The 25,269-nt window shown below is 40.7% G+C and overlaps 1 protein-coding gene across 1 annotated transcript in view; it reads left to right on the forward strand.

Moving 5' to 3' along the window:
• LOC132887093 (E3 ubiquitin-protein ligase HECW1) overlaps window positions 1-25,269 on the forward strand; it is a 179,199-nt gene that overhangs the window by 83,076 nt on the left and 70,854 nt on the right. The window contains exon 10 of the mRNA XM_060922463.1: window positions 16,457-16,543. Within this exon, the coding sequence (XP_060778446.1) occupies window positions 16,457-16,543 (87 nt within the window). The remainder of the gene's footprint in view (window positions 1-16,456; window positions 16,544-25,269) is intronic.

Raw genomic sequence — 25,269 nt, forward strand, 5'->3', positions numbered from 1 at the left:
AAACCACATACTGCATCAATTACAGCATCATGGCTGCGTAGAAGAAGGATCCGGGTACTGAACTGGCCAGCCTGCAGTCTAGATCTTTCACCCATAGAAAACATTTGGCGCATCATAAAACGGAAGATACGACAAAAAAGACCTAAGACAGTTGAGCAACTAGAATCCTACATTAGACAAGAATGGGTGAACATTCCTATCCCTAAACTTGAGCAACTTGTCTCCTCAGTCCTCAGACATTTACAGACTGTTGTAAAGAGAAAAGGGGATGTCTCACAGTGGTAAACATGGCCTTGTCCCAACTTTTTTGAGATATGTTGTTGTCATGAAATTTAAAAATCACCTAATTTTTCTCTTTAAATGATACATTTTCTCAGTTTAAACATTTGATATGTCATCTATGTTCTATTCTGAATAAAATATGGAATTTTGAAACTTCCACATCATTGCATTCCGTTTTTATTTACAATTTGTACTTTGTCCCAACTTTTTTGGAATCGGGGTTGTCATTCAGCATTAATGATGCTCCCCGTTGGATTGCAACCTTGTCATGGTCGAGGAGCTTGTGTGTCTCAGTGACCCCTAGCGCTATGTCAGCAGGAGATTTATCTCCTGGTAGGGCCCCCCATGCTGGACAGGTCAAAGGGTAGAGGCGAGACAAAAAGCAATCCACTGGTCCTCCAGGTTGGGGGTTGGGCACAGGGCTAACAACCCTGTCCCACAAAAAAAAAATGTTACGGAAACAGCAACAGAAGGAATCGACACTACCAGGCATGATGGACTTCCAGGGCTATCGATAGGTGCCAGGATGAGTGCCAATAGTGAAAGCCATTTGGAAGCCAGTGGCAGGAAGGTGTAATTTCTGAATGCCAAACATAAGACTAAGATAGGATTTTGGAATGTAAGAACAATGTATAATACAGGGAAACTAGCACAAGTAACATCAAAGATGAGACAATGCAATTTAGATATCCTCGGAGTAAGTGAAAGCAGATGGACAGGCTCGAGGAGACTTAGGACTATCACAGGAGTGTTGTACTCAGGGAGGGATGACGAACATCACAGAGAAGCTATCATTCTAAAGAAAGGAGTGGAAAACAGGTTGATAGAGTGGAAACTTGCCAATAGCAGGCTCAGGAAGATCAGAATGAAGGGGAAACAAATTAACACAACTATCATTCAGTGTTATGCTCCAACAAATGATAGTGATGACAAAATGAAGGATGAATTTTATGAGCAACCACAAGCCAAGCTGGAAAATACATCAAAGCATGATATGAAGTTTATGATGGGGGACTTGAATGCCAAAGTTGGTAATGGCAGTACAGATTATGACAGGGCAATGGGAAAAGAGGGCTGCAGTACCATGAATGAGAATGGAGAGATACTAGCAGAGCTATCCACCACTTATGACCTACTAATTGGAGGGACCCTATTCCAACATAAGAACATCCATAAACTCACATGGTACTCTCCAAATGGAAGGGATAGGAATCAGATAGACCATCTCATAATTAATGGCACCTGGAGACACTCGTTACTGGATGTCAAGGTTAGACTGGAAGCAGATGTTGGCAGTGAGGCTTAACTGAAGACACATGGTAAACCATAGAAAGTAGGAGAGAATTAAAGAAGCAAATAAATGAAACAGAGTCGGAACAGCTGAAAAACAGATACAAGAAACAATACCAAGAAATAAACAAAACAGTTCAAAGAAAAGCCAGAGCTGATAAACAGGCATACCTAGAAGATCTTGCTAATCAAGAAGAAGAGTCAGCTAGGAAAAGGGAACAAGGAAAGATCTACAAGATTACCAAGATGGTCTGTGGAAAGCATCACTGAGCCACAGAGATGCCAGTAGTAGACAAACAGGTCCGATTCCTGACAACTGAGGCAAAACAAGAAGCTCAATGGGCAGAACACTTCAAAGAAGTTCTGAATAGACCGCCACCCACAGTAGATGCTGATATCCAACATGCAGGAAATGACCTGAATATTAGCACTGAGCCACCAAGTAAGGAGGAAATCGTTACAACCATTAAGTCTCTCAAGAATGGAAAAGCCCCAGGCCAAGATAACCTGAATGCATAGCTGTTCAAGGCAGATCCTGAACTTGCTGCTAAAGTACTTCATCTACTATTCACAGCTATATGGGAAAAGAAGGAGATACCTGATGACTGGTCTGAAGGAGTCATCATTAGAATTCCAAAGGAGGGCAACCTAAGAGATTGTAACAATTGGCATGGGATCATTCTCCTGTCTATACCCAGCAAAATTTTGACAAAACTTATCATTCAACGCATCTCAGATGCAGTAGATGAACAGCTAAGAAATGAAGAGGCAGGTTTTCGCAGAGGAAGGGGATCCATTGACCAGATATTTGTCCTTAGAAACATCATAGAGCAGTGCACAGAATGGCAGAGACAGATTTACATCAACTTTGTTGATTTTGAAAAGGCTTTCGACAGACTCCACCAGGACAGCATCTGGGATATCTTAATGAAATCCCACAGCACATAGTAGACCTCATTAAGTCCTTCTATGCCAACTTCACTTGTAGAGTGGGAAACAGTAGCCTCGCATTCCAGGTGAAGACAGGAGTTGGACAAGGATGTGTGAGGTCCACGCTGCTCTTCAATATAGCTATTGACCGAGTGATGCGCCAGACTACCGAAGACCAAAGAAGAGGCATACGATGGACCCTCTTCTCATCATTAGAAGACCTGGATTTTGTGGATGATTTGGCTCTGATCTCCCCTACTCACAAGCACATGCAAAAGAAAACATCCCGCCTGAGCTCCTTTGCACAACAGATTGGCCTCACAATAAACCAGAGGAAAACAGAAGTTATGACACTTAGCATCCCAAACCCCTTACCAATCCAAGTGAATGGAATTGATCTTACAACAACAGATGAATTCACTTACAGTGGTGCTTGAAAGTTTGTGAACCCTTTAGAATTTTATGTTTCTGCATAAATATGGCCTAAAACATCATCAGTTTTTCACACAAATCCTAAAAGTAGATAAAGAGAACCCAGTTAAACAAATGAGACAAAAATATTATACTTGGTCATTTATTTATTGAGGAAAATGATCCAATATTACATATCTGTGAGTGGCAAAAGTATGTGAACCTTTACTTTCAGTATCTGGTGTGACCCCCTTGTGCAGCAATAACTGCAACTAAATGTTTCTGGTAACTGTTGATCAGTCCTGCACACCGGCTTGGAGGAATTTTAGCCCATTCCTCTGTACAGAATAGCTTCAACTCTGGGATGCTGGTGGATTTCCTCACATGAACTGCTCGCTTCAGGTCCTTCCACAACATTTCTATTGGATTAAGGTCAGGACTTTGACTTGGCCATTCCAGAACATTTACTTTATTCTTTTTTTAACCATTCTTTGGTAGAACGACGTGTGTGCTGTGTTGTGAAGATCAGACTTTGATAGATCCCTGTTCTTGAAATAAAATAGGGTGCCCACTCACACCTGATTGTCATCCCATTGATTGAAAACACCTGACTCCAATTTCACCTTCAAATTAACTGCTAATCCAAGAGGTTCACATACTGTTGCCACTCACAGATGTGTAATATTGGATCATTTTCCTCAATAAATAAATGACCAAGTATAATATTTTTGTCTCATTTGTTTAACTAGGTTCTCTTTATCTACTTTCAGGACTTGTGTGAAAATCTGATGATGTTTTAGGTCATATTTATGCAGAAATATAGAAAATTCTAAAGGGTTCACAAACTTTCAAGCACCACTGTATCTTGGGAGCACAGTTAGGTATGATGGTGGTGCACATAATGACATCAAGAATTGAATCAACAAGGCTAGGAATGCTTTCAAAATGCTCAACAGTGTATGGTGGTCTCAACAGTACAGCACTAAGACCAAAATTAAGCTGTATCAGAGCTGCATCCTGTCCACTATTCTATATGGATCAGAATGCTGGAGGATGACTGCCAGTGACCTCAACCAACTGTCAGTCTTCCACACAAAAAATCTGAGGAAAATATGCAGGATTTTTTGGCCTAAAACCATATCTAATCAAGAGCTACTCGATAGAAGCCAGATAGAGAGCATGGAGAATATCATAATGAGACGGCGTTGGAACTGGACAGGACATGTCATGAGAAGAGAGCCAAACAGCATCCCTAGAGTAGCCCTGTAGAAGAAAAAGAGGAAGACCCAAAACCACCTGGCGTCAGACTGTGGAGGAGGAGATGCGAACCATGAATCTGATCTAGGGAAGTGTCCAAAAGATGGCCCAAAATCACCAGGAGTGGAGATCCTTCGCTGCTGCCCTAAATGCCAGGAGGCATAACAGGCAGTAAGTAAGTAAATAAGTAAGTAATAATGCCTTCCCACATGTACAAGCTACCCATGTCATATGCACTAATGCACCTTCATACCATCACAGATGCTGGCTTTTGAACTGTGCACTGATAACAAGCCAGATGGTTCCTCTCCTCTTTAGCCTGGAGGACGTGGTGTCAATGAATTCTAAAAATAATTTTTACTTTTGATTCGTCAGACCTCAAGACAGTTTTCCACTTTGCCTTAGTTCATCGTAAAAGAGCTCGGGCCCAGAGAAGGTGGCGGTGTTTCTGGATATTTTTTATATCTGAACCCAAGCGCAAAACCATTCATGACAACCGCAGTCCCAAAGTCAGCAAGTCAACTGCAGTCCTAAAGTCAGCAAGTCAACTGCAGTCCCCAGCCACAAAACCACCACTGCAAGAGTCCAGGGCGTCCTCCAGGCGCGACCCCCAACTGTCCACGTGGGGCCGCCCTCCACAGAAGCGATGCGATGAGACTCCAACCAGACACAGGGCACCAGGATGGATCAGGCAGGTCCGAGGAGCAGAAGAGGTCAGCATCTCGATCCCAGGACCGACATGTAACTCAGAGGGACAGATTTGGGGGAGAGGGGAGAGAGAGATTTTTTTTTTTTATTTCAAAAGACCTTTAATGCAGGTATTTGACAGATAAACACAATGTTATTTCAAAAATAAATAAAAATTTAAATTAAATTACCAAAAATGTGCAAAGGTAAGTTCATCATTTTCTACTGCACATCAAACACCATTTAAATACCAAATATCCTCAAACAATTGTGCATTCTCTGTCGCTTTATAAAAGCGAAAATCAATTAATATTCTAGATTTAACCAGAGCAGCAAAAACGGCTGCAACATCCTGATCCTGGTCACATTCAATCTTATTTTTACGATTCATGTAAATAGCCATTTTAGCTTGACCCAATACAAAATTAAGCAATTGACAAACAGGTCTGCCCTTCTTAACATATTTAAACTCAAAAATAAAGATCTTCTTTGAAAACGTCTCATTAAAACACTCGAAGAGTCTCTCTAATGCATTAAAAAAGCCAGTCAATCTTGAACAATTCATAAAAACATGAAATACTGTTTCTCTCTCAAAACAAAATGGACAATTGTGACTCACTTCAGGACATAAAACAGAAATGAAAGCATTTACAGCAATGATTCCATGCAAAACACGCCATTGTAAGTCCCCAACTCTTTTAACTAATGGTGGCTTGTACAATGCTCTCCATTCCGGTTTCACTTCATCACCTAAACCAAGTACAGGACGCCAGGGAGTCTCAACCTTCTGATTTAACCCCTTCTGGTTAAAAATTTTGACACAAACCTTGTAAAACACATGACCACCAGTTCTGCCAGCTCTGTGTAAGGACACAAGTTCAACATTATCCAAAAAAAGACCAGCATTTTCATCAAAATCTGGATATAGTGCAAGATTGGGAAATGGATCACAAGGAACTATTCTCTGCTCAAAGTAGCCTTTTAACACCAAATTTTCTTCTGCTGTAAGTGAGGCTTTACATTTTTCCAATAATTGGCAAGTGACACGAACAGACCTGATGTTCAAAACTCTTGCTACATTTTGACAATTTTGAAAGTCTCTACCGGCCACGCCCACCAACTGCCCCAAAGTAAGTAAGCGTGGCCTTAAGAAACTGTCATACACTGCATTGCTGTTATAAGTAAAGTCCAACCGTGTTCCAAAGATCAAAGGCTCTTTTAAAAGCCAATACAAAGAAGGTTTTTTACTTAATTTCTGTACAGTGAATAAATCCCACACTTTAAAAAGATTCTTGTAAAAAATTGACAGCTGTAGAGTGTCCAGTCTTCTGGAATCCATCAAAAAAAGAGATTTGTCCATGTCCAGTCCACCAACAGTTCGTAAAATGGCAAAGGCCACAGATTTCCATCTCACATATTTTTGTTCAATTAACAACTTTTGCAAAAACTGCATTCTAAAAGCTGCTGTTCTGCTTTGCAAATGAACCAAACCTTGACCCCCCCTCCTCCTTTGGCAAATACAAAATACTTTGTGAGACCCAATGCAATTTATCCCAGAAAAAATCTAACAACGATTGAACTTTTGAAAGCAAATGTGCAGGTGGATCGACACACGCTAATTTATGCCACAGAATAGATGCCACTAAATTGTTAATAACTAATATGCATCCTCTATATGACATTTGTGGTTTAAGCCATCTCCATTTATCCAACCGCCCTTTTATTTTATCAACAATCCCCTCCCAATTATTCTGCACATAACTACTGTCTCCAAGGAAAATACCTAAGTATTTAATACCATCGCTGTTCCATATTAGCCCACCCGGTAACCTCGGAAGGCTATTGTCCCATTTTCCAACAGAAAGAGCATCACTCTTTGACCAGTTGATCCTGGCGGAAGAGACAATTTCAAAAACCTTAGAAACTTAAACCAAAGTATCCACATCATCCTGATCCCTAACCATCATCTGCATATGCTGAAAGATAAACATCATTGCAGCCTGGTAAAGATGTACCTTTTAAGACACTTCTGAGTCTATGCAGGAAAGGTTCTATAGCCAAACTATAAAGAATTCCTGACAGTGAACATCCTTGTCTTACTCATCTTGACACTTTAAAAGGAGCACATAAGCCACCGTTAATGTTAAGCAAACTTTCAATGTCATTATACAGTACTTTTATTTTAACTATAAAATCTGAGCTGAAGCCAAATACACCAAGAGTCTTCCAAAGATAGGCATGCTCGACTCGATCAAAAGCTTTCTCTTGATCTATAGAAATAAAAGCTGTGTTTAAACCAAACACTTTTGATACATCTAATATGTCTCGAACCAATGAAACATTGTCAAATATTGACCTGCCAGGGACACAATAAGATTGGTCAGGGTGAATAACCTCTTCCAGAACCTTCCCCAACCGGGTGGCCAATACTGTACTTCAGATAATAAATTATATTCGGAGGCAAGCAAAGACAACAGGACACCATGACTTCACATCACAGAGATCCCCCTTCTTAGGGAGAAGGGTAAGAGCAGCTCTACGGCAGCTCATTGGCATCAGCCCTCCGACTAAACTATCATTGAGCACCTCAAGCAAGTCCTCCCTCAATTCAGGCCAAAAGCACTTAAAAAAATCCACTGGAAGTCCATCCAAGCCAGGCGCCTTCCCACACGCCATGCTTTGAAGTGCTTTATGCAACTCTTCTAGGGTCAACACCCCAGTGAGCATCTCGTTTGACTGGTCTGAGACTTTAGGTAGCCCCTTGAAAACACTTTGAAGGTGCATCCATCTTGTTCAAGGTTTGGAAACGTGACTGGACAAGAGCCCCTTGTGCTTTGCGTTCCAGCAAGTCAGCCAATGTAGTTTTCTTTTCAAATAATTTGTCCAATGTATCTTGATTATTACAAGATTGTGCCAATTTTTGACAATTTAAAAATCCATCCTCTAAAAATTTCATGCTCTGTACTGTATCTCTGGAGACATTGTAAATATACTGTTGACATAGTTGTTTTATCTGTTTTACCATACTCCCACCAGCTCTGTAATGATTCAAAAGTGTGCTTTTCAGTTCTAAAAGTGAACCAGAAATATCTAAGCATGTTCTTAAAATGATTATCATTCAACAATGCATTGTTAAAATGCCAATAAGCACTTTTAGATTTAACAGAACTAATAAATACAGAGCATAATACCAGACTATGATCTGAAATACAAACTGGAAAAATACAAGACTTTTTAAGAATGCTTAAATGATGATTAAAGATATACAAATGGTCCAGCCTTGCAGGGGACACAGAATTAGCAGACATATGAGTCTGTGTGTACTGTGACACATTTCTATGTAAATTCCTCCAAACATCACTTAACTCATGTGCTTCTAAAAGTTGCACTAGTTTCCTTCGTAAAGGCATATGTAGTTCAAGGTGATTTCTGTCTGTCTTTCTCTGTACAATTAAAATCTCCACCCAAGAATAAATATTCTTCGTTGGAACAGTTTTCTAAGGTTGTATCAAGCACATCCAGAAAACACATTCGATCTAAAGCTAATGTTGGAGCATAAACACAAATAAAAATAAAAGCAGAATTCTCAAAAAGAGCCCTAACTTTAAGAATCCTACCCTTTATGATCTCCTCTACAGTGTAAGAAAGAGGAATAAAACTGGGAGAACAAAATCGCAACGCCACCACTAACAGAGGTTTTGTGACTTAGAATGGCAAGACCATCCTATTCTTTAACCCAATCAGTTGCATTTCTCAGGTCACTATGTGTTTCTTGTGCACATAAGACATCCACTTTTTTCTGTTTTGTTAAAAGCCTTTCCCTTTTTAGACTCTCCCTTGCTCCATTTACATTAAGAGAAGCTAATTGAATATTTTTCATGAGTAGAGAAAAAGAAAAACATGCTAATACACAAAGAAAGAGAAACCAAAGGTGATCTCTTCTAGACCATTTTGTCTTCATCATCGTCATCATCACCACCACTAACACCATCATCGTCATCGTCACCATCCTCCTCCTCCTCCTCCTCACCATACCCATCAACATCAACAGCACCATCCTCACCTCCCACTAAAACATTTATCTTTGTCAAGAACTTCTTTAACCTGAACTCTTCTAGCGAACTTACGTTCTCTCAAAAAACTCCTTGTACATTGAGCAAACTTCTGGAGGTCAGGGAAATATATGACAATTTGGACATTCCTCGTAAACTTAGTAACTTTAAGAAACAGTTTAATATGACTAACATCATAACCAACAGTCCAATTGATTAACTCAGAGGCAGGTGCACTTTTTTGTGAGCAGACAGAAGCACCTGAATCACTCTCACAATCATGTGCAAGACTCAGACTCTTTCTCCTTCCCAATTTTTTTGCAGGTTTTTGTTTAAGACTCATCTTTCTCTTTCTCTCAGGTTTCTTAAAAGGAGCCTGATCAGCATCTGGTTCCTCTTGACTCACTGGCATTTCAGCCTGCGAATTAATCGCTTCTTTGTTTTCAATCTCATCTAACATGTTACTAGTATCGTTTTTTTTTTTTCCACAATCGTATTCTCAGAAGGTTCGCTAACATTTTCACTCAAATTATCATTACTATCCTGAGCCCCAACATTCCTCTCCTCTCCCTCCGCTCCTAACGGAGCCGGCGCAACTGGGCCGTCTCGCTCAGCAGCAGAGGCTTGCGCTTCTGCACCGGGCTCCTCAGCACCAGCGCTAGTTTCTGAATCACGGTTAGCATCAGTGTGTCCACTTGACGCACTTGCTACCTTTTCTGGACAAGTTCGAACAGCATGTCCTGTCTTCCCACAACCAAAACAGCGCATAGATTCAGTGGACACAAACACAGTATAATCAAAGTCATCGACTTTAAATTTCAAAACAAGATCCAATTCCATATTACAATTATTCAAAATCATGCATGTATATTGTCTAAACGACACAACATGTTTCACAAGTGCTGATTTGGTTCCAATAAGTATTTTCTTAACTGGAGATACCAATTTTCCACACCGACCCAACTCTCTGACCAACATTTCATCCTTAATGAAAGGCAGCACATTTGATATCGTTACTCTCCTGGCAGGTGTGGAGAGAGGGAGCACGGTGGTAAACAACCCATTCAGAGTCAAGCCTTTTTGACCTACCTCATTCGCCTTAGCTGCAGAGCTCAGAAAAAGAACAATGGCATTATTCATTTTAGATGCAGCAAGCACATTTTCATGTCCAACAGTGTTGCCTACCGCTACACTACACTCATCCACTCTTATTTGCGACACCACTTTAATTCTGTGGCGGCGCGTGAGTACTTCAAACATTTCCAGGCCTGGAGTCACCATGCTTCCCAGTTTTAACACTGGTCACTGACGACCCACAAAGTACAGAAGCGCAAAATAAGGAAATTCTTTCTTTACACACAGTTTAACCAACACACACAAAATTAGAAGAAAGATAGAAGACAGAAAATACTCTTTCAAGCCACAGCGGACACAACTCACACTCACACATGCTCCTTCCACTCACTCCCAGCATGCACTCCGACAGAGAGAGAGAGAGAGAAGAAAAACACAGGTTGTTAGGTATGCCCAGTGTCACCTGAATAAGTAGGAACAGTAAACATTTTGCACTGAGTACAAGCAGGGACTCTGGCAACTAACAATGACAGTATAACTAAAAGGGGAGAGCCAGAAGGTAACACAGGCATGAGGGAGCCCCGGGACATAAAGCAACCAGCCACTACACTGTCAACAAACTCGAGTGAGCAAGTGAGTGGGGGACTGACGGCATCCATGCATCCCAGTTTACCAAAACACTATGTCTGAGGACCCTCCAGATCTACACCTTTACCTCATAAACACCATTAACAAAAGGCTTGACTAAACAGATATGTTTTCAGCCTAGACTTAGGCTATATCCACACGACAACGGCAACGAGATTTTTTTTTTTTTAAATATCGCATCCACATGGGCAACGGATCAGTAAAATATCAGGTTCATATGGCAACGCAACACTTGCTGAAAATGATGCAATACACATGCCACACCACTACGTGCGCTGTAAGACGGTCCCATCGGAGACACCAGAACAATAGAAGAAGTAGACGCATGCGCATAAACCCCTTCTTCTGTAGCATTAGCCACAAAGTTTTGATTATTAATCAGTAGCATAAAACGAAAGACGCGGAAAGAGGAATGAATGGGGGTAGATGGAAGCCGGTACACCAACATTCTGATATCCTCCAGAATTCTTTAATGGTCCGGAATAAATTGAATGCTACACGTTGGTGGATTACTTTGTTCTTCTATGCCCTTTTTGAGGAATGTATTGTCAAACTTAAACCAACATCTGAAGAGGTGAGATCGCTCCTTTTTTTTTCCTATTTTTGCTGGCTGGATTGTATTTGTTTTTGGAAAGCGCACGGGCGGTGCGTGGTTTGGTACTGCTTCCACAGTGTTTGGACTAAAGACTCTGCCCTAAGGGCTATTCTCTCTCTCTCTCTCTCTCTCTCTCTCTCTCTATCTCTCTCTCTCTCTCACTTTGCACCATTACACAATAAATATTCACAGTGAAAATATTTTGTAAGCGCGTTTCATGAACCAAGTTATAGGATTTGTTGACAACTCGCATCGAGTTCGTTACACTTCTACCTGGCCTGAAGCACTGACAGTCATGTGGTTGTGACGTCATCGTAAACAAATCCGTTCTACTCATCCAGACGACTTCGCAACAGCGCCGTTGCCAGATTTTTTCACTCTGGAACCCGTTCTCAAAAGATTTCGTTTTGGGGCACCCAAAACGCCGGTGCTGTGTGGACGCCAGGCTGAAACAATAAACAATTTTATCAGATTCACCTGAATCCGTTGCCGTGTGGACAGGGCCTTAAACGCTGAGACTGTGTCTGATTCCCGAACACTACTTGGAAGGCTGTTCCATAACTGTGGGGCTTTGTAAGAAAAGGCTCTGCCCCCTGATGTAGCCTTCACTATACAAGGTACCAGCAGATAGCCTGCACCTTTTGATCTAAGTAGGCGTGGTGTGTCTTAGAGGACCAGAAGCTTGCTCAGGTACTGTGGTGCAAGACTATTCAGTGCTTTAAAGGTCAATGGTAGAATTTTATAATCAATACAAAATTTGATTGGGAGCCAATGCAGTGTGGATAAGACAGGGGTGATGTGGTCATATTTTCTAGTTCTAGTCAGGACTCTTGCTGCTGCATTTTGAACTAACTGGAGCTTGTTTGTGCACTTATTGGAACATCCAGACAGTAAGGCATTACAATAATCCAACCTGGAGGTAACGAAAGCATGAACTAGTTTTTCCGCGTCATGTAGTGGCATTAAATTTCTTATCTTAGCAATATTTCTGAGATGAAAGAAAGCTATCCGGGTAACGTTATCAGTGTGAGTTTTGAATGAAAGACTGGGGTCAATAATCACTCCGAGGTCTTTTACTGCTGCATGCGAAGAAACAGAAAGGCCATCCAGAGTTACTATGTAATCAGAAAACTTACTTCTAGCTGCATGTGATCCTAGTACAAGTACTTCAGTCTTGTCAGAGTTAAGCAGAAGGAAATTAATAAGCATCCAGTGTCTAATGTCCTTTACACATTCTTCAATTCTATTAAGCTGGTGTCTCTCATCAGGTTTTGCAGAAACATACAACTGTGTGTCATCAGCATAACAGTGGAAACTAATACAAGGTTGATGAATAATATTACCCAGAGGTAACATATATAAAGAAAAAAGCAGTGGACCCAAGACAGAACCTTGTGGGACACCAAACTTTACCTCAGTATGTCTAGAAAGATCACCATTTACATCAACATTCTGATAGCGATCAGTTAAATAAGACCTGAGCCAGGAGAGGGCCATTCCCTTAACTCCCACAACATTTTCTAGTCTATCCAGAAGAATGGAATGATCAATGGTATCAAATGCTGCACTAAGGTCAAGCAACACAAGCAGCAAGACACAGCCCTCATCAGACACAAACAGTAGGTCATTTACTACTTTAACCAGAGCTGTCTCAGTGCAATGATGAGGTCTAAATCCTGACTGATACATTTCATGGATGTTATTCCTGTGTAAATATAAGCATAACTGCTGTGCCACAGCTTTTTCAAGGATCTTGGAGATAAAGGGGAGGTTTGATATTGGCCTATAATTGGACAGCTGACAGGGATCGAGGTCAGGTTTTTTAATCAGGGGTTTGATAACTGCTAGTTTAAAGGATTTGGGTACAGAGCCAATGCTAAGAGAAGAATTTATTATTTTTAGAGGCGGTTCAATTACTTCAGGTGTTATCTGTTTGAATAGACGTGTAGGTAAGGGATCTAGTACACAAGTTGAGGCTTTTGATGCCGAGATTAATGAAAGTAATTCAGTTTCTCTTAGGGGAGTAAAACATTCTAATTGCTGATCTGATAGTTATATTGTTAACTACAGGGTCACCTACATTGTCTGACCTTAAATTAGTAGTTTGAATTTTTTGTCGGATATTCTCAATTTTGCCATTAAAAAAATTCATGAAGTCGTTGCTACTGCATACTGCAGGTGTGCATGTGTCTATAGTGGACTTATTCCTGGTTAATTTTACTGCAGTATTAAATAGGAATCTATGATTATTTTTGTTATCTTCTATTAGGGAGGAGAGATATGTTGATCTAGCAGCACTAAGAGCTTTTCTATACTTCAGGAAGCTCTCCTTCCACGCTAATTTGAACACTACCAATTTTGTTTGACACCATTTATGTTCCAATTTTCGAGTGGTCTGTTTTAATGTGCGAGTGTCATCATTATACCAGGGTGCAAATTTTTTGTCTCTGACCATTTTCCTTTTAAGAGGAGCTACATTATCTCAAGTATGGTGGAACGTTGACTCTAAGCATTCAGTTGCCTAATCAAGTTCTGCGGGGGCTGACAGTGACCCAAAGTTGATAACTCTGGGAGATCATTTATAAAGCTCTGTGCAGTAGTTGACATGAATGTACGTTTAATACAGTAGTGTGGTGAGGTGCATATATTATTACTCAGACATATTTTGAATGAGATGAGATAATGATCTGAGATAACTTCAGACTGTGGAAGTATGACTATATTTTCTACGTTTAACCTGAATGTTAGTATTAGATCGAGGGTGTGACCACCATTATGGGTTGGTCCTATGACATTCTGATTAATCCCTACTGAATCTAAGATGGACACAAACGCTGTTTTCAAAGGGTCTTCTTGGTTGTCAAAGTGAATATTAAAATCTCCGACAACTAAAGCTTTGTCTAAGGAAATAACCAGATCTGAGATAAAATCTGCAAATTCAGAAAGAAACTCAGAATATGGCCCTGGGGGCCTGTAAATAATAAGTAACGGAATTAACTGGGTAGACCTATTTTTCGAGGCTACATACATTATATGAGTATGAAGAACTTCAAATGTATTAAATTTATAACCAGGTTTTTGTGTTACACCTAGATAATCATTATAAATAACCACGACACCTCGTCCTCTGCCAGTTAGACGAGGTTGGTGTATATAACTGTATCCAGGAGGACTCGTTTCATTTAATGCTATATATTCATTTGGCTTAATCCATGTTTCAGTTAAACAATGTACATTAAACTCCTGATCAGTAATGAGTTCATTAACCATTTGCACTTTAGATGTAAGAGATCTAATATTTAATAGCCCCACCTTTAGATCAAAGGTGCTGGCAGTGGCTGTACAGTCAGTATGATCTAATTTTATATTGATTAGCTTACTGGAAAAAACTCTCTGAATATTTCTACCTTTTTGTTGAGCTCGGGGAACAGACACAGTCTCGATGTAGTGGACCCTGAGTGACGACTCTGTGCAGCTAGCAGACAGTCAGTTTAGCCTGTTCATCTGCTCCCTGGCCTTGGCTCTGGATTGTCAGAAATTAACTAGGCCTGTTCTGAGACTATGACCTATGCTGCAGGAAATGAGAGCAGCACCTTCCCGAGTGGGATGGATACCGTCCCACCCTAACAGGCCAGCAGTGCCCTCAAAATTAGCCCAATTATCTATAAAGCCCACACTGTTTTTAGAGCACCACCTGGACAACCAGCAGTTCAGCAACCATAACCTGCTGTAAGCTATATCGCCATGCCGCATTGGGATGGGGCCAGAGCATACTACAGCATCGGACATCGCCTTCGCTAATTTAAACACCTCTACAAAGTTACTCTTAGCAACCTCAGACTGACAAAGGTGTACATCATTAACTCCTGCATGGATAACTATCTTTGAGAACCTGTGCTTGCCTAGGACCCTAAGATTACCTGCTATGTCCGGCGCCCTGGCTCCCGGTATACACCTGACTAAAGCTGCTGGTGCCCCTAAAGGCTGAGCTAATTTCACATGTCGTATGATAGAGTCCCCTATAACCAGAGCTCTTTTAGGTTTCTCAGCAGGTGCATCACTAAAGAGAGCAAACCTGTTCGACACATGACGCTGAGAGGAGTGGTGCTCCCGTGGACGAGCCTCAGCGGTAGCTTTGGCTCTACGCTTATGCCGCTGAGTCGTCACCCATTCGCCCCACTGTAAGGGCTCTAATGCCGGAGTTGGGGGATTACTAACTCCACCTAGGGCATCCAGACTTTCCCCTACAGAAACTACATTGTTCTCATGCTCACTGGCCTTCTCTAAAGCCTGGACACGTGCTTCTAGCACTATAATCTTCTCCGTCAGAGAGCTAACTAATCTGCACTTATCACAAATAAAGCTATCGCTAGCGACAGAGGAAGAATGACTAAACATCCTGCACTCAGCACACTGAACAGGCTGAAGGCGTGCCATGATGAAAGGATTCACGTACCTTAATTGAAGATCTGTTGATATTAAAGCAGAGCCAATGTGGATGGCCTCTGCTTGAGGTCTTTACGCAGGAGGAGAAAAAAAAAGAAAGCTTCCGGTCTCAGCGTTCTTCCGAAAAAAGAGAGAAGGAAGGAAGCCCTTTTCCCAAGTAGCACAAGAGAAAAGTGTTTGTGAACCCCCCAGTGATGCCACAGTCATCCATAACTGGGTGTCCATGCTCTCTGGGTGGAAGGGATGTCATTTTCACGCCATAATTCAATCCTGTTTTTCCTCTTTCTCTTTTTGTTGTTTCTATTTTGAGCAGTTTACTTCAGTGTGTCATTGGCAAGAAAGCCACTTTCATCTCTAAGAGGTTGAGATAACTTTGAATATGAATTGATGTAAAGCAAATATTCCTATTTTCAAAACAGTAACCAGTAGAATTTAACTTTGAACAGTTTAAGGATCAGTCCTTCTCAGAGAGAGACTGATGAATACATGTATTTTGCAGGGAAGGTTTCATCTTCAAACAGTGGCTTTGTTTTGGTTCTCATGAAGCTCCAGCTGAAATAATTGAAATTTCTGATACTGACACTTCTGTCGGAATGTTTTAATCACTGTACCCCCAGAACAGTCTAAACCAGACAGTACCTCAGTGGATGTTTTTCATCATGTTTCCTATCATGCAGAGACTTTCATCATGTTTTTCCATTTCATTTATTCTTTCATGATTGTCCATGTCGCTTAGATTGTGAATAGTGAATCTCCATTTTTTTTATTTTCATCACCTTTGTAGGAGCTAGTTACCATCAAATCAGTCAGCTTCCTGCTATGCGGGCCACCTCCCACCATTACCCCTGTGTTGATGAATCATTGCCACCAAGTAAGCTAACCTCTGCTACTCCTTACACTTTCTCCTTCATTTACATCTGTGTGTGTGTGTGTGTGTGTGAGTGATCTGTTGGTAGATCTTATGAATTTATGCTTTCAGGCTGTTAAAGTAAACATTGAATTGGCTCACTGTTCAAGTAGATAAATGCATGGGAACACCGTTGCTAGGGAACTGGGAACTATAGAGGCCGAACATTAAAGTTAGCTAATAACCGAGACCAAAGGTTTAGCCAGCTAGAATGTAGATAATGTGTCTTGAATGAGGGCAAAGCAAATTAATAGGAATAGCAGATTTTCTCTCAGATAAATTACAAAGAAGAACTTAATTACATAAAAAATTAATTATAAATCAAATTTCTATGGAATCCATCATATTAAGAAATGCCAAAGTTGCATCACAACTTGTGAAATTTTAACCCAGCGTGTATTTTGGTGCGTACCCACAACCCAGAAGTTGTAATTTCACGAGTAGATTGTGCTTCCCAGTTCATTATAACAACCTGTAGACATTTTCTGATTTTTCTTGTGTTCTTCACCTTTTCCATTTAATGCCATTTCAGGACATTTAAGGTTTTTCATTCAACGCCATGATCACGTGTTTATCTTATAATAGAGCAACTTGTCTGGATATATTGTAACCTCTCCTTTTTTTTAACTCAGGCAAAGTGTAAAGACATAGCATACATGGAAATAGAGTAGGGAGTGTAAATAAATGAGGACCGTTATTGTAAAAGAGTCCTTTATTGACCTGAATCCTTATTGGCATGGCCTTTTTTGGGATGCACTATATACATCAGTGTTATGTCATGGGGCTTCTCAATGACCCTCAAGGCTCCAGAAATACAAACATCCTCCTCTCTCCAGTGACCAGATTTACACTGAGTTGAACTCACATGTGTAGTCAAATCTGTCCAAAGTGACAGACAATCAAGGGACTGTCCTGAAACATATAATTTAGGATGCTGATTAAAAATTCTGCCAAGCTGTCCCAGTGCAAGAAGTATTTTGAGCGGAAAGAAAATGAGTGCAGTTTGCATTAGTTTGCAGGCTCATATATCACGCTTACGAATGATGTATCATTAAGCAGTATGGCTCTATACAAAGTGCAAATGGCACTTTGCCAGGATAAGCATAGGAGGTGTTAAACGGCAGGTTTTGGTTCCTCCAGAGAATTCACGAGTCATATTCTTTTTATACCATGAACTACTGATATTCAATAACAGCCTTTTTCTGTAAAATGCCTCTCTCCATGTGAAGTGCCCGCAGTGTATTTGAAGTAAGTCAAACCCTGCCCCTCTAAACTGAGAGAACTGTTCCTCTCTGAAATGCTCTAATTTCTGCAGATCTCACTTATGTGTTTCGGTAGCTTGGACGCTGGTAATAAAAAGAAAGCTGCTGGGAACAGTGCTGAGCTTTGGATTTTCCCGTAAAACAGGAAAATGTCCAATATGATAAGAATAGCCTGCCTCAAAAATGCTTCTCCTCAGGGACAATTCAAGAGAACAATATGGCAGCCACATGCACTACGCCCAGTGCTACCCCAGGTATTTATCCCTATTTCATGATAGCTATCTTGAAAAGGAAAGTAACAGAATCAAGACTAATCACTCATGACTGAGGAACAATAAATTCAAAAAGTCTCTTTAAATGGGGACATGGCCTGAAGGTCAGAGAAGCTGCCTTAGGCCCAAAGGTTCACTGGTTTGAATCCTGGGACTGGCAGGAAAAATGTGAGGGGAGTTGAGTGAATGAATAGCACTTTCCTCTCCCTCTATATCATGGCTGAAGTACCCTTCAGCAAGGCACCTAACCCCTAACTGCTCCCCGGGTGCTGTAGCATAGCTGCCTGCTGCTCTGGGTATGTGTGTGCTCATTTCTCACTTGTGTGTGTGCATGCATGTGTGTAGTGGTTAGCATGGTCGCCTCACAGCAAGAAGGTTCCGGGTTCGAACCCCGCAGCCGGCGAGGGCCTTTCCGTGTGGAGTTTGCATGTTCTCCCCATGTCTGCGTGGGTTTCCTCCGGGTGCTCCGGTTTCCCCCACAGTCCAAAGATATGCAGTTAGGTTAACGTGGGGCGGCCTTGGGCTGAAGTGCCCTTGAGCAAGGTACCTAATCCCTGACTGCTCCCTGGGCGCTCTAGTGTGGCTGCCCACTGCTCTGGGTGTGTGTGCGTGTGTTCACTGCTTCAGGTGGGTTAAAAGCAGAGGATGAATTTCACTGTGCTTGAAGTGTGCATGTGACAAATAAAGGTTTCTTCTTTCTTCACTACTTCAGCTGGGTTGAATGCAGAGGAGGAATTTCACTGTGCTTGAGTGTACATGTTACAAATAAAGGCTTCTTCTTCTTAGAGTCTCTTATTTAGAATATGCTTAATCATTAGGGATTAATGATTATTGATTAATGATATTGCACTACAGCACTGCTGAATTCAGAGGGTGTTGTGAATTTTCTATAAGAGCCTTTATCCAATCAGACTTACTCTTGAGATATGATACAACTGAGCAGTTGAGGGTTAAAGGCACAACCAACTTCCAATCAGCAGTCCAAGCCTTAACCGGTGAGCTACCATTTTCTGTTTTAGGGTTGACATTATTGTTTCTACTGTATAGGAACAACACTTTCAGATGGAACTGTATGAAAGACACTACACATAATCTAAGACTAATAATGAACAAACAAACAGGTTGTGATTTAACAAAGGAAAATACATGATCATTGATGTAAAGTTTTCTGGGTGGACAAATTTAAAATTTGTGGAATGAGTCTACAAGGTCTAGTACCTTGTAACTGTCAGGATATACAGTGGTGCTTGAAAGTTTGTGAACCCTTTAGAATTTTCTATATTTCTGCATAAATATGACCTAAAACATCATCAGATTTTCACATTCACAGATTATCTGTGAATGGCAAAAGTATGTGAACCTCTAGGATTAACAGTTAATTTGAAGGTGAAATTAGAGTCAGGTGTTTTCAATCAATGGGATGACAATCAGGTGTGAGTGGGCACCCTGTTTTATTTCAAGAACAGGGATCTATCAAAGTGTAGGCCTATATCTGCACATAGTCCCACCCATAACATGTTTTGTTGTCATTTTTTTATTATTATTATTATTATTTCTAATCTTCTTTTTTAACTTAACATCAATTCCTGTCCAGGGACTACAGATGAAAATTAGCCTTGTGGCTATAATCTGGCTCAATTGTATGTTGTGCATTGTCCCTGTCAAATAAACATTAAACAAACAACACATGTTTGTGGAAGTGTATCATGGCACGAACAAAGGAGATTTCTGAGGACCTCAGAAAAAGTATTGTTGAAGTTCATCAGGCTGGAAAAGGTTACAAACCCATCTCTAAAGAGTTTGGACTCCACCAATCCACAGTCAGACAGATTGTGTACAAATGGAGGAAATTCAAGACCATTGCTATCCTCCCCAGGAGTGGTCAACCAACAAAGATCACTCCAAGAGCAAGGCGTGTAATAGTCGGCGAGGTCACTAAGGACCCCAGGGTAACTTCTAAGCAACTGAAGGCCTCTCTCACATTGGCTAATGTTAATGTTCATGAGTCCACCATCAGGAGAACACTGAACAACAATGGTGTGCATGGGAGAGTTGCAAGGAGAAAGCCACTGCTCTCCAAAAAGAACATTGCTGCTTGTCTGCAGTTTGCTAAAGATCACGTGGACAAGCCAGAAGGCTATTGGAAAAATGTTTTGTGGACAGATGAGACCAAAATAGAACACTTTGGTTTAAATGAGAAGCGTTATGTTTGGAGAAAGGAAAACACTGCATTCCAGCATAAGAACCTTATCCTATGTGAAACATGGTGGTGGTAGTATCATGGTTTGGGCCTATTTTGCTGCATCTGGGCCAGGATGGCTTGCCATAATTGATGGAACCATGAATTCTGAATTATACCAGTGAATTCTAAAGGAAAATGTCAAGACATCTGTCCATGAACTGAATCTCAAGACAAGGTGGGTCATGCAGCAAGACAACGACCCTAAGTACACAAGTCGTTCTACCAAAGACTGGGTAGAGAAGAATAAAGTTAATGTTTTGGAATGGCCAAGTCAAAGTCCTGACCTTAATCCAATAGAAATGTTGTGGAAGGACCTGAAGCGAGCAGTTCATGTGAGGAAACCCACCAGCATCCCAGAGTTGAAGCTGTTCTGTACAGAGGAATGGGCTAAAATTCCTCCAAGCCGGTGTGCAGGACTGATCAACAGTTACCGGAAACATTTAGTTGCAGTTATTGCTGCACAAGGGGGTCACACCAGATACTGAAAGCAAAGGTTCACATACTTTGCCACTCACAGATATGTAATATTGAATCATTTTCCTCAATAAATAAATGACCAAGTATAATATTTTTGTCTCGTTTGTTTAACTGGGTTCTCTTTATCTACTTTTAGGACTTGTGTGAAAATCTGATGATGTTTTAGGTCATATTTATGCAGAAATATAGAAAATTCTAAAGGGTTCACAAACTTTCAAACACTACTGTAGGATTACCTTCTTAATAACATGACAAGTTGTGTTTTCTTTTTTGACTTTAGCGTAATAGAGATGAAAAAAGAGGCTGGTAAGGGAAAGCCTGTTTATAGCTGGTATAATGAGCACTGATATCATGTAAGGACTGGTTGGCGAGGAAGGATGCAAGTGCAGGTGAAACAGGTTTATTTGCAGTATATACATCTTCAAACACATCCAAAACTTAAAGCATTGATTTCGGTTTTGAGGCAGAGTTTACATAATCAGCAAATATCTAGAACAGGGCAAAAATCCAAGAAGGTACAAGACCCAAAAAAAACAAAATAAAGAATATGATCCTGAACAACAATCCGGAAAGCTTAAATAAATAAATGAATAAAATGAACAAACACACACAGAAGACATACAATTTCTCGCAAAGTAAGAGTGTGTGAGGAGTCCTTAAATACAGAGCCTGTAATGAGCCAGAATGTGAAACAACTGCGCGTAATTAACAAGTGCATGCGCGGACCCGCGGTGCGTCCTTGAAACTGAAGTTGCACAGCTCAACACTCAGAACAAAGGAGAGTTTATGCCAACTGATTTGCTTTGCAAAAATTTGATGACATTAAACATAGCTATAAAAGGTTAAAAGTTCAACATATTCTTTAATAAATGAAAATTTATAATTGTTGACAAATTACTGTGGTGTAAGAGGGAAAAAAAAACATTTTAGGATGTTGTAATTATTGGGATGTATAACACTGTTATGATGGTGGTGTGATGGCTACCACCCCAAACTCTGTTCTGTTCATTGGATATGATTACAATATCCTATTCTAAAATACCATTATAGAAAATTATTATCCATACAGGACACTTTTTCAATGGAATAAAAACATGTATTCTATTCCCTTCTAGCGGGTTTCTTTCATTTGGTTTGATAGCATGCAATATTGTTAGCGTATCGCTTATCCTACATGTATTACATCACTCTATCCAATGGAGAATGAGCATTGAGTATGGTTTACGATATTGCATAGTTGTCAAGACAACATGACATCACACATCAGAGACGTAAAACTTCCGCGCTAGGAAGTGACTGTGACAATTTTTAAACAAACATGGCCGCCAGGTTTGCTTCGTTAAATACGAAAAATTTTGAGAGAATTTTGAAAGAAAAGACACGTTGAACACCCAAAAGGAATGCATATGTATAATAATAATAATAATAATAATAATAATAATAATAATGGTTGCCTTTTTTTCGTGGTACAGTGTCTTGCAAAAGTATTCATCCCCCTTGGTGCTTGTCTTGTTTTGCTGCATTACAAGCTGGAATTAAAATGGATTTTTGGAGGGTTAGCACCATTTGATTTACACAACCTGCCTACAACTTTAAAGGTGAAAATTGTTTTATTGTGACACAAACAATAATTAAGATGAAAAAAACGAAATTTGGAGTGCGCATAGGTATTCACCCCCTTTCATTTGAAACCCCAAAATAAGAGCTGGTCCAACCAATTCACTTCATAAGTCACAAAATTAGTTGATTTAAGATCCACCTGTGTGCAATCAAAGTGTCACATGATCTGTCACATGATGTCTGTCTGAATCAACCTGTTCTGGAAGGACCCTGACTCTGCAACACTACTAAGCAAGCAACATAAAAACCAAGGAGCATGCCAAACAGGTCAGAGACAAAGTTGTGGAGAAGTATAGATCAGGGTTGGGTTATAAAAAATATCCCAAACTTTGAATATCCCAGGGAGCGCCATTAAATCCATTATAGCAAAATGGAAAGAATATGGCACCACTACAAACCTGACAAGAGAAGGCCGCCCACCAAAACTCACAGACCGGGCAAGAAGGGCATTAATCAGAGATGCAACAAAGACACCAGAGATAACACTGAAGGAGCTGCAAAGATCCACAGCAGAAATGGGAGTATCTGTCCATAGGACCACTTTAAGCCATACACTCCACAGAGTGGGGCTTTATGGAAGAGTGGGCAGAAAAAAGTAATTGCTCCAGAAAACACATTTGAAGTTTGCCCAACAGCATGTGGCAGACTCCCCAAACACATGGAAGAAGATTCTCTGGTCAGATGAGACTAAAATTGATCTTTTTGGCCATCATGGGAAATGCCATGTGTGGTGCAAACCCATCACCTTGAGAACACCATTCCTACAGTGAAGCATGGTGGTGGCAGTATCATGCTGTAGGGATATTTTTCATCTGCAGGGACAGGAAAGCTGGTCAGGATTGAAGGAAAGATGGATGGCACTAAATACAGGGCAATTCTGGAGGAAAACCTGTTTGAGTCAACCAGAGGTTTGAGACTGGGATGAAGGCTAACGTTCCAGCAGGACAATGACCCTAAACATACTGCTAAAGCTACACTGGAGTGGTTTAAAGGGAAACATTTAAATGTCTTGGAATGGCCTAATCAAAGCCCAGACCTCAATCCAATTGAGAATCTGTGGCACGACTTGAAGATTGCTGTACACCAACGCAACCCATATAACTTGAAGGACTTGGAGCAATTTTGCCTTGAGGAATGGGCAAAAATCCCAGTGGCTAGGTGTGCTAAGCTAATAGAGACATACCCCAAGAGACTTGCAGCTGTTATTGCAGCAAAAGGTGGCTCTACAAAGTATTGACTTTGTGGGGGTGAATATCTATGCACACTCCATATTTCTGTTTTTTCATCTTAATTATTGTCTGTGTTACAATAAAACAACAATTTTCACCTTTAAAGCTGTAGGCATGTTGTGTAAATCAAATGGTGCTAGCCCCCCAAAAATCCATTTTAATTCCAGCTTGTAATGCGACAAAACAGCACAAACACAAAGGGGGATGAATACTTTTGCAAGACACTGTATATCAGATATATTCCATTCAGCTAGCATGATATTGAACTCATGTGCGACTTATTCAGTATCATGCTAGCTAAATGGAATATATCTGATATACCACTCAATTCCAGCCAATATTATTTAATTATTCATTATTGTATGAATGATGTGTTGAGGACTGCTTTAGTAAACTCATTTGAAAATTCCTTTAGGGCATAGCTTTTCAGGATTCTTCGAGCTGCCTTCCTAGACTAGACTTTTTCATGGAATCATAATTCCTCTCTCCTTTGCTTTGTCATCTCTTCACTGCACCGACGAAGTAATCCCTCAGCTTTTAGCCCATATGCTGAATTGCTTCCTTGACACAACACGTGACTGCAGTGTTCGGCACTATAATGGCTTTTTTCCTCGGCTCTTGGTGCCTATTTTGATACATTTGTAGGCAATGCATCACTGGGCTAAATTCAAACATATGGCTCAGACCTCCCCATGTGCTCCAAAACATTGGCTCCTCCTGTGCATAAGATTAAAGTCAGAGAGGAAGGAGATAGATAGGGGGTAGGAAAGAAAGTGAGGGGTGATTAATATGGAGGAAAAAGAGTGCAGGAGAGCAGCAACAAACAGCAGGTGTCTGAAAGAGCTGAAAAGTTCAAGCTTATAAGACACTTTCCAGAACAATGTGATATTTGTGGTCTCAGTAGGTATAGTTTTCAGTCCCACCACACTGTGGCCTACAACCTACAGCTGCCTAAAAATGAACCATGAAAGATATATAGTCTGGTTTCTGCTCCAGATTGAGAGCAGCAACTATCCAAACAGCCATGTTATTTTGATCAGAACAGTGGATGCCCGCTGGCTATGCAATGTTCCCTATTTGGCATATCTTGATTATTTATGAGCACACGACTGCGTAGGTTTTTCGTGAATTTATTTCCCGTATAAAGTGATGAGCCTGGCTTACATTTTGGCTGTAATGCCAACATCTTCTGCGTGTATTGCAGTGTGGAAGAACTGATTTGTGTACAGCAGGAAGCAGTGTCTCCTGAGCCGTGCTGTTCAAACACACTCATAACCAGCTGACAGTGTGATGTAGTGTTTGCCTGGCTCAGGCGATAAATCAGAGCTTGAACACTCTCTCCTCTGTGCTGAGATGTGCTACTGAATATGCTCATCGCTTTATTTACAACCATCACGTAGTCAGTGTGTGTGTGTGTGTGTGTGTGTGTGTGTCTGTGCACACGCATGTGCGTGTGCTATAAAGTTTGTATGGGTGCCTTTGTGTGTGGTCTCCTTGACTGAATGTTCGTAGTTGTGTATATAAGTTGTGTTTGCTATGGAAGCCCTGATACCACTTGTAATAATAATAATAATAATTATGGTGGCAC

The sequence above is a fragment of the Neoarius graeffei genome, chromosome 5, assembly GCF_027579695.1.
Source record: "Neoarius graeffei isolate fNeoGra1 chromosome 5, fNeoGra1.pri, whole genome shotgun sequence".
Classification (NCBI taxonomy): domain Eukaryota; kingdom Metazoa; phylum Chordata; class Actinopteri; order Siluriformes; family Ariidae; genus Neoarius; species Neoarius graeffei.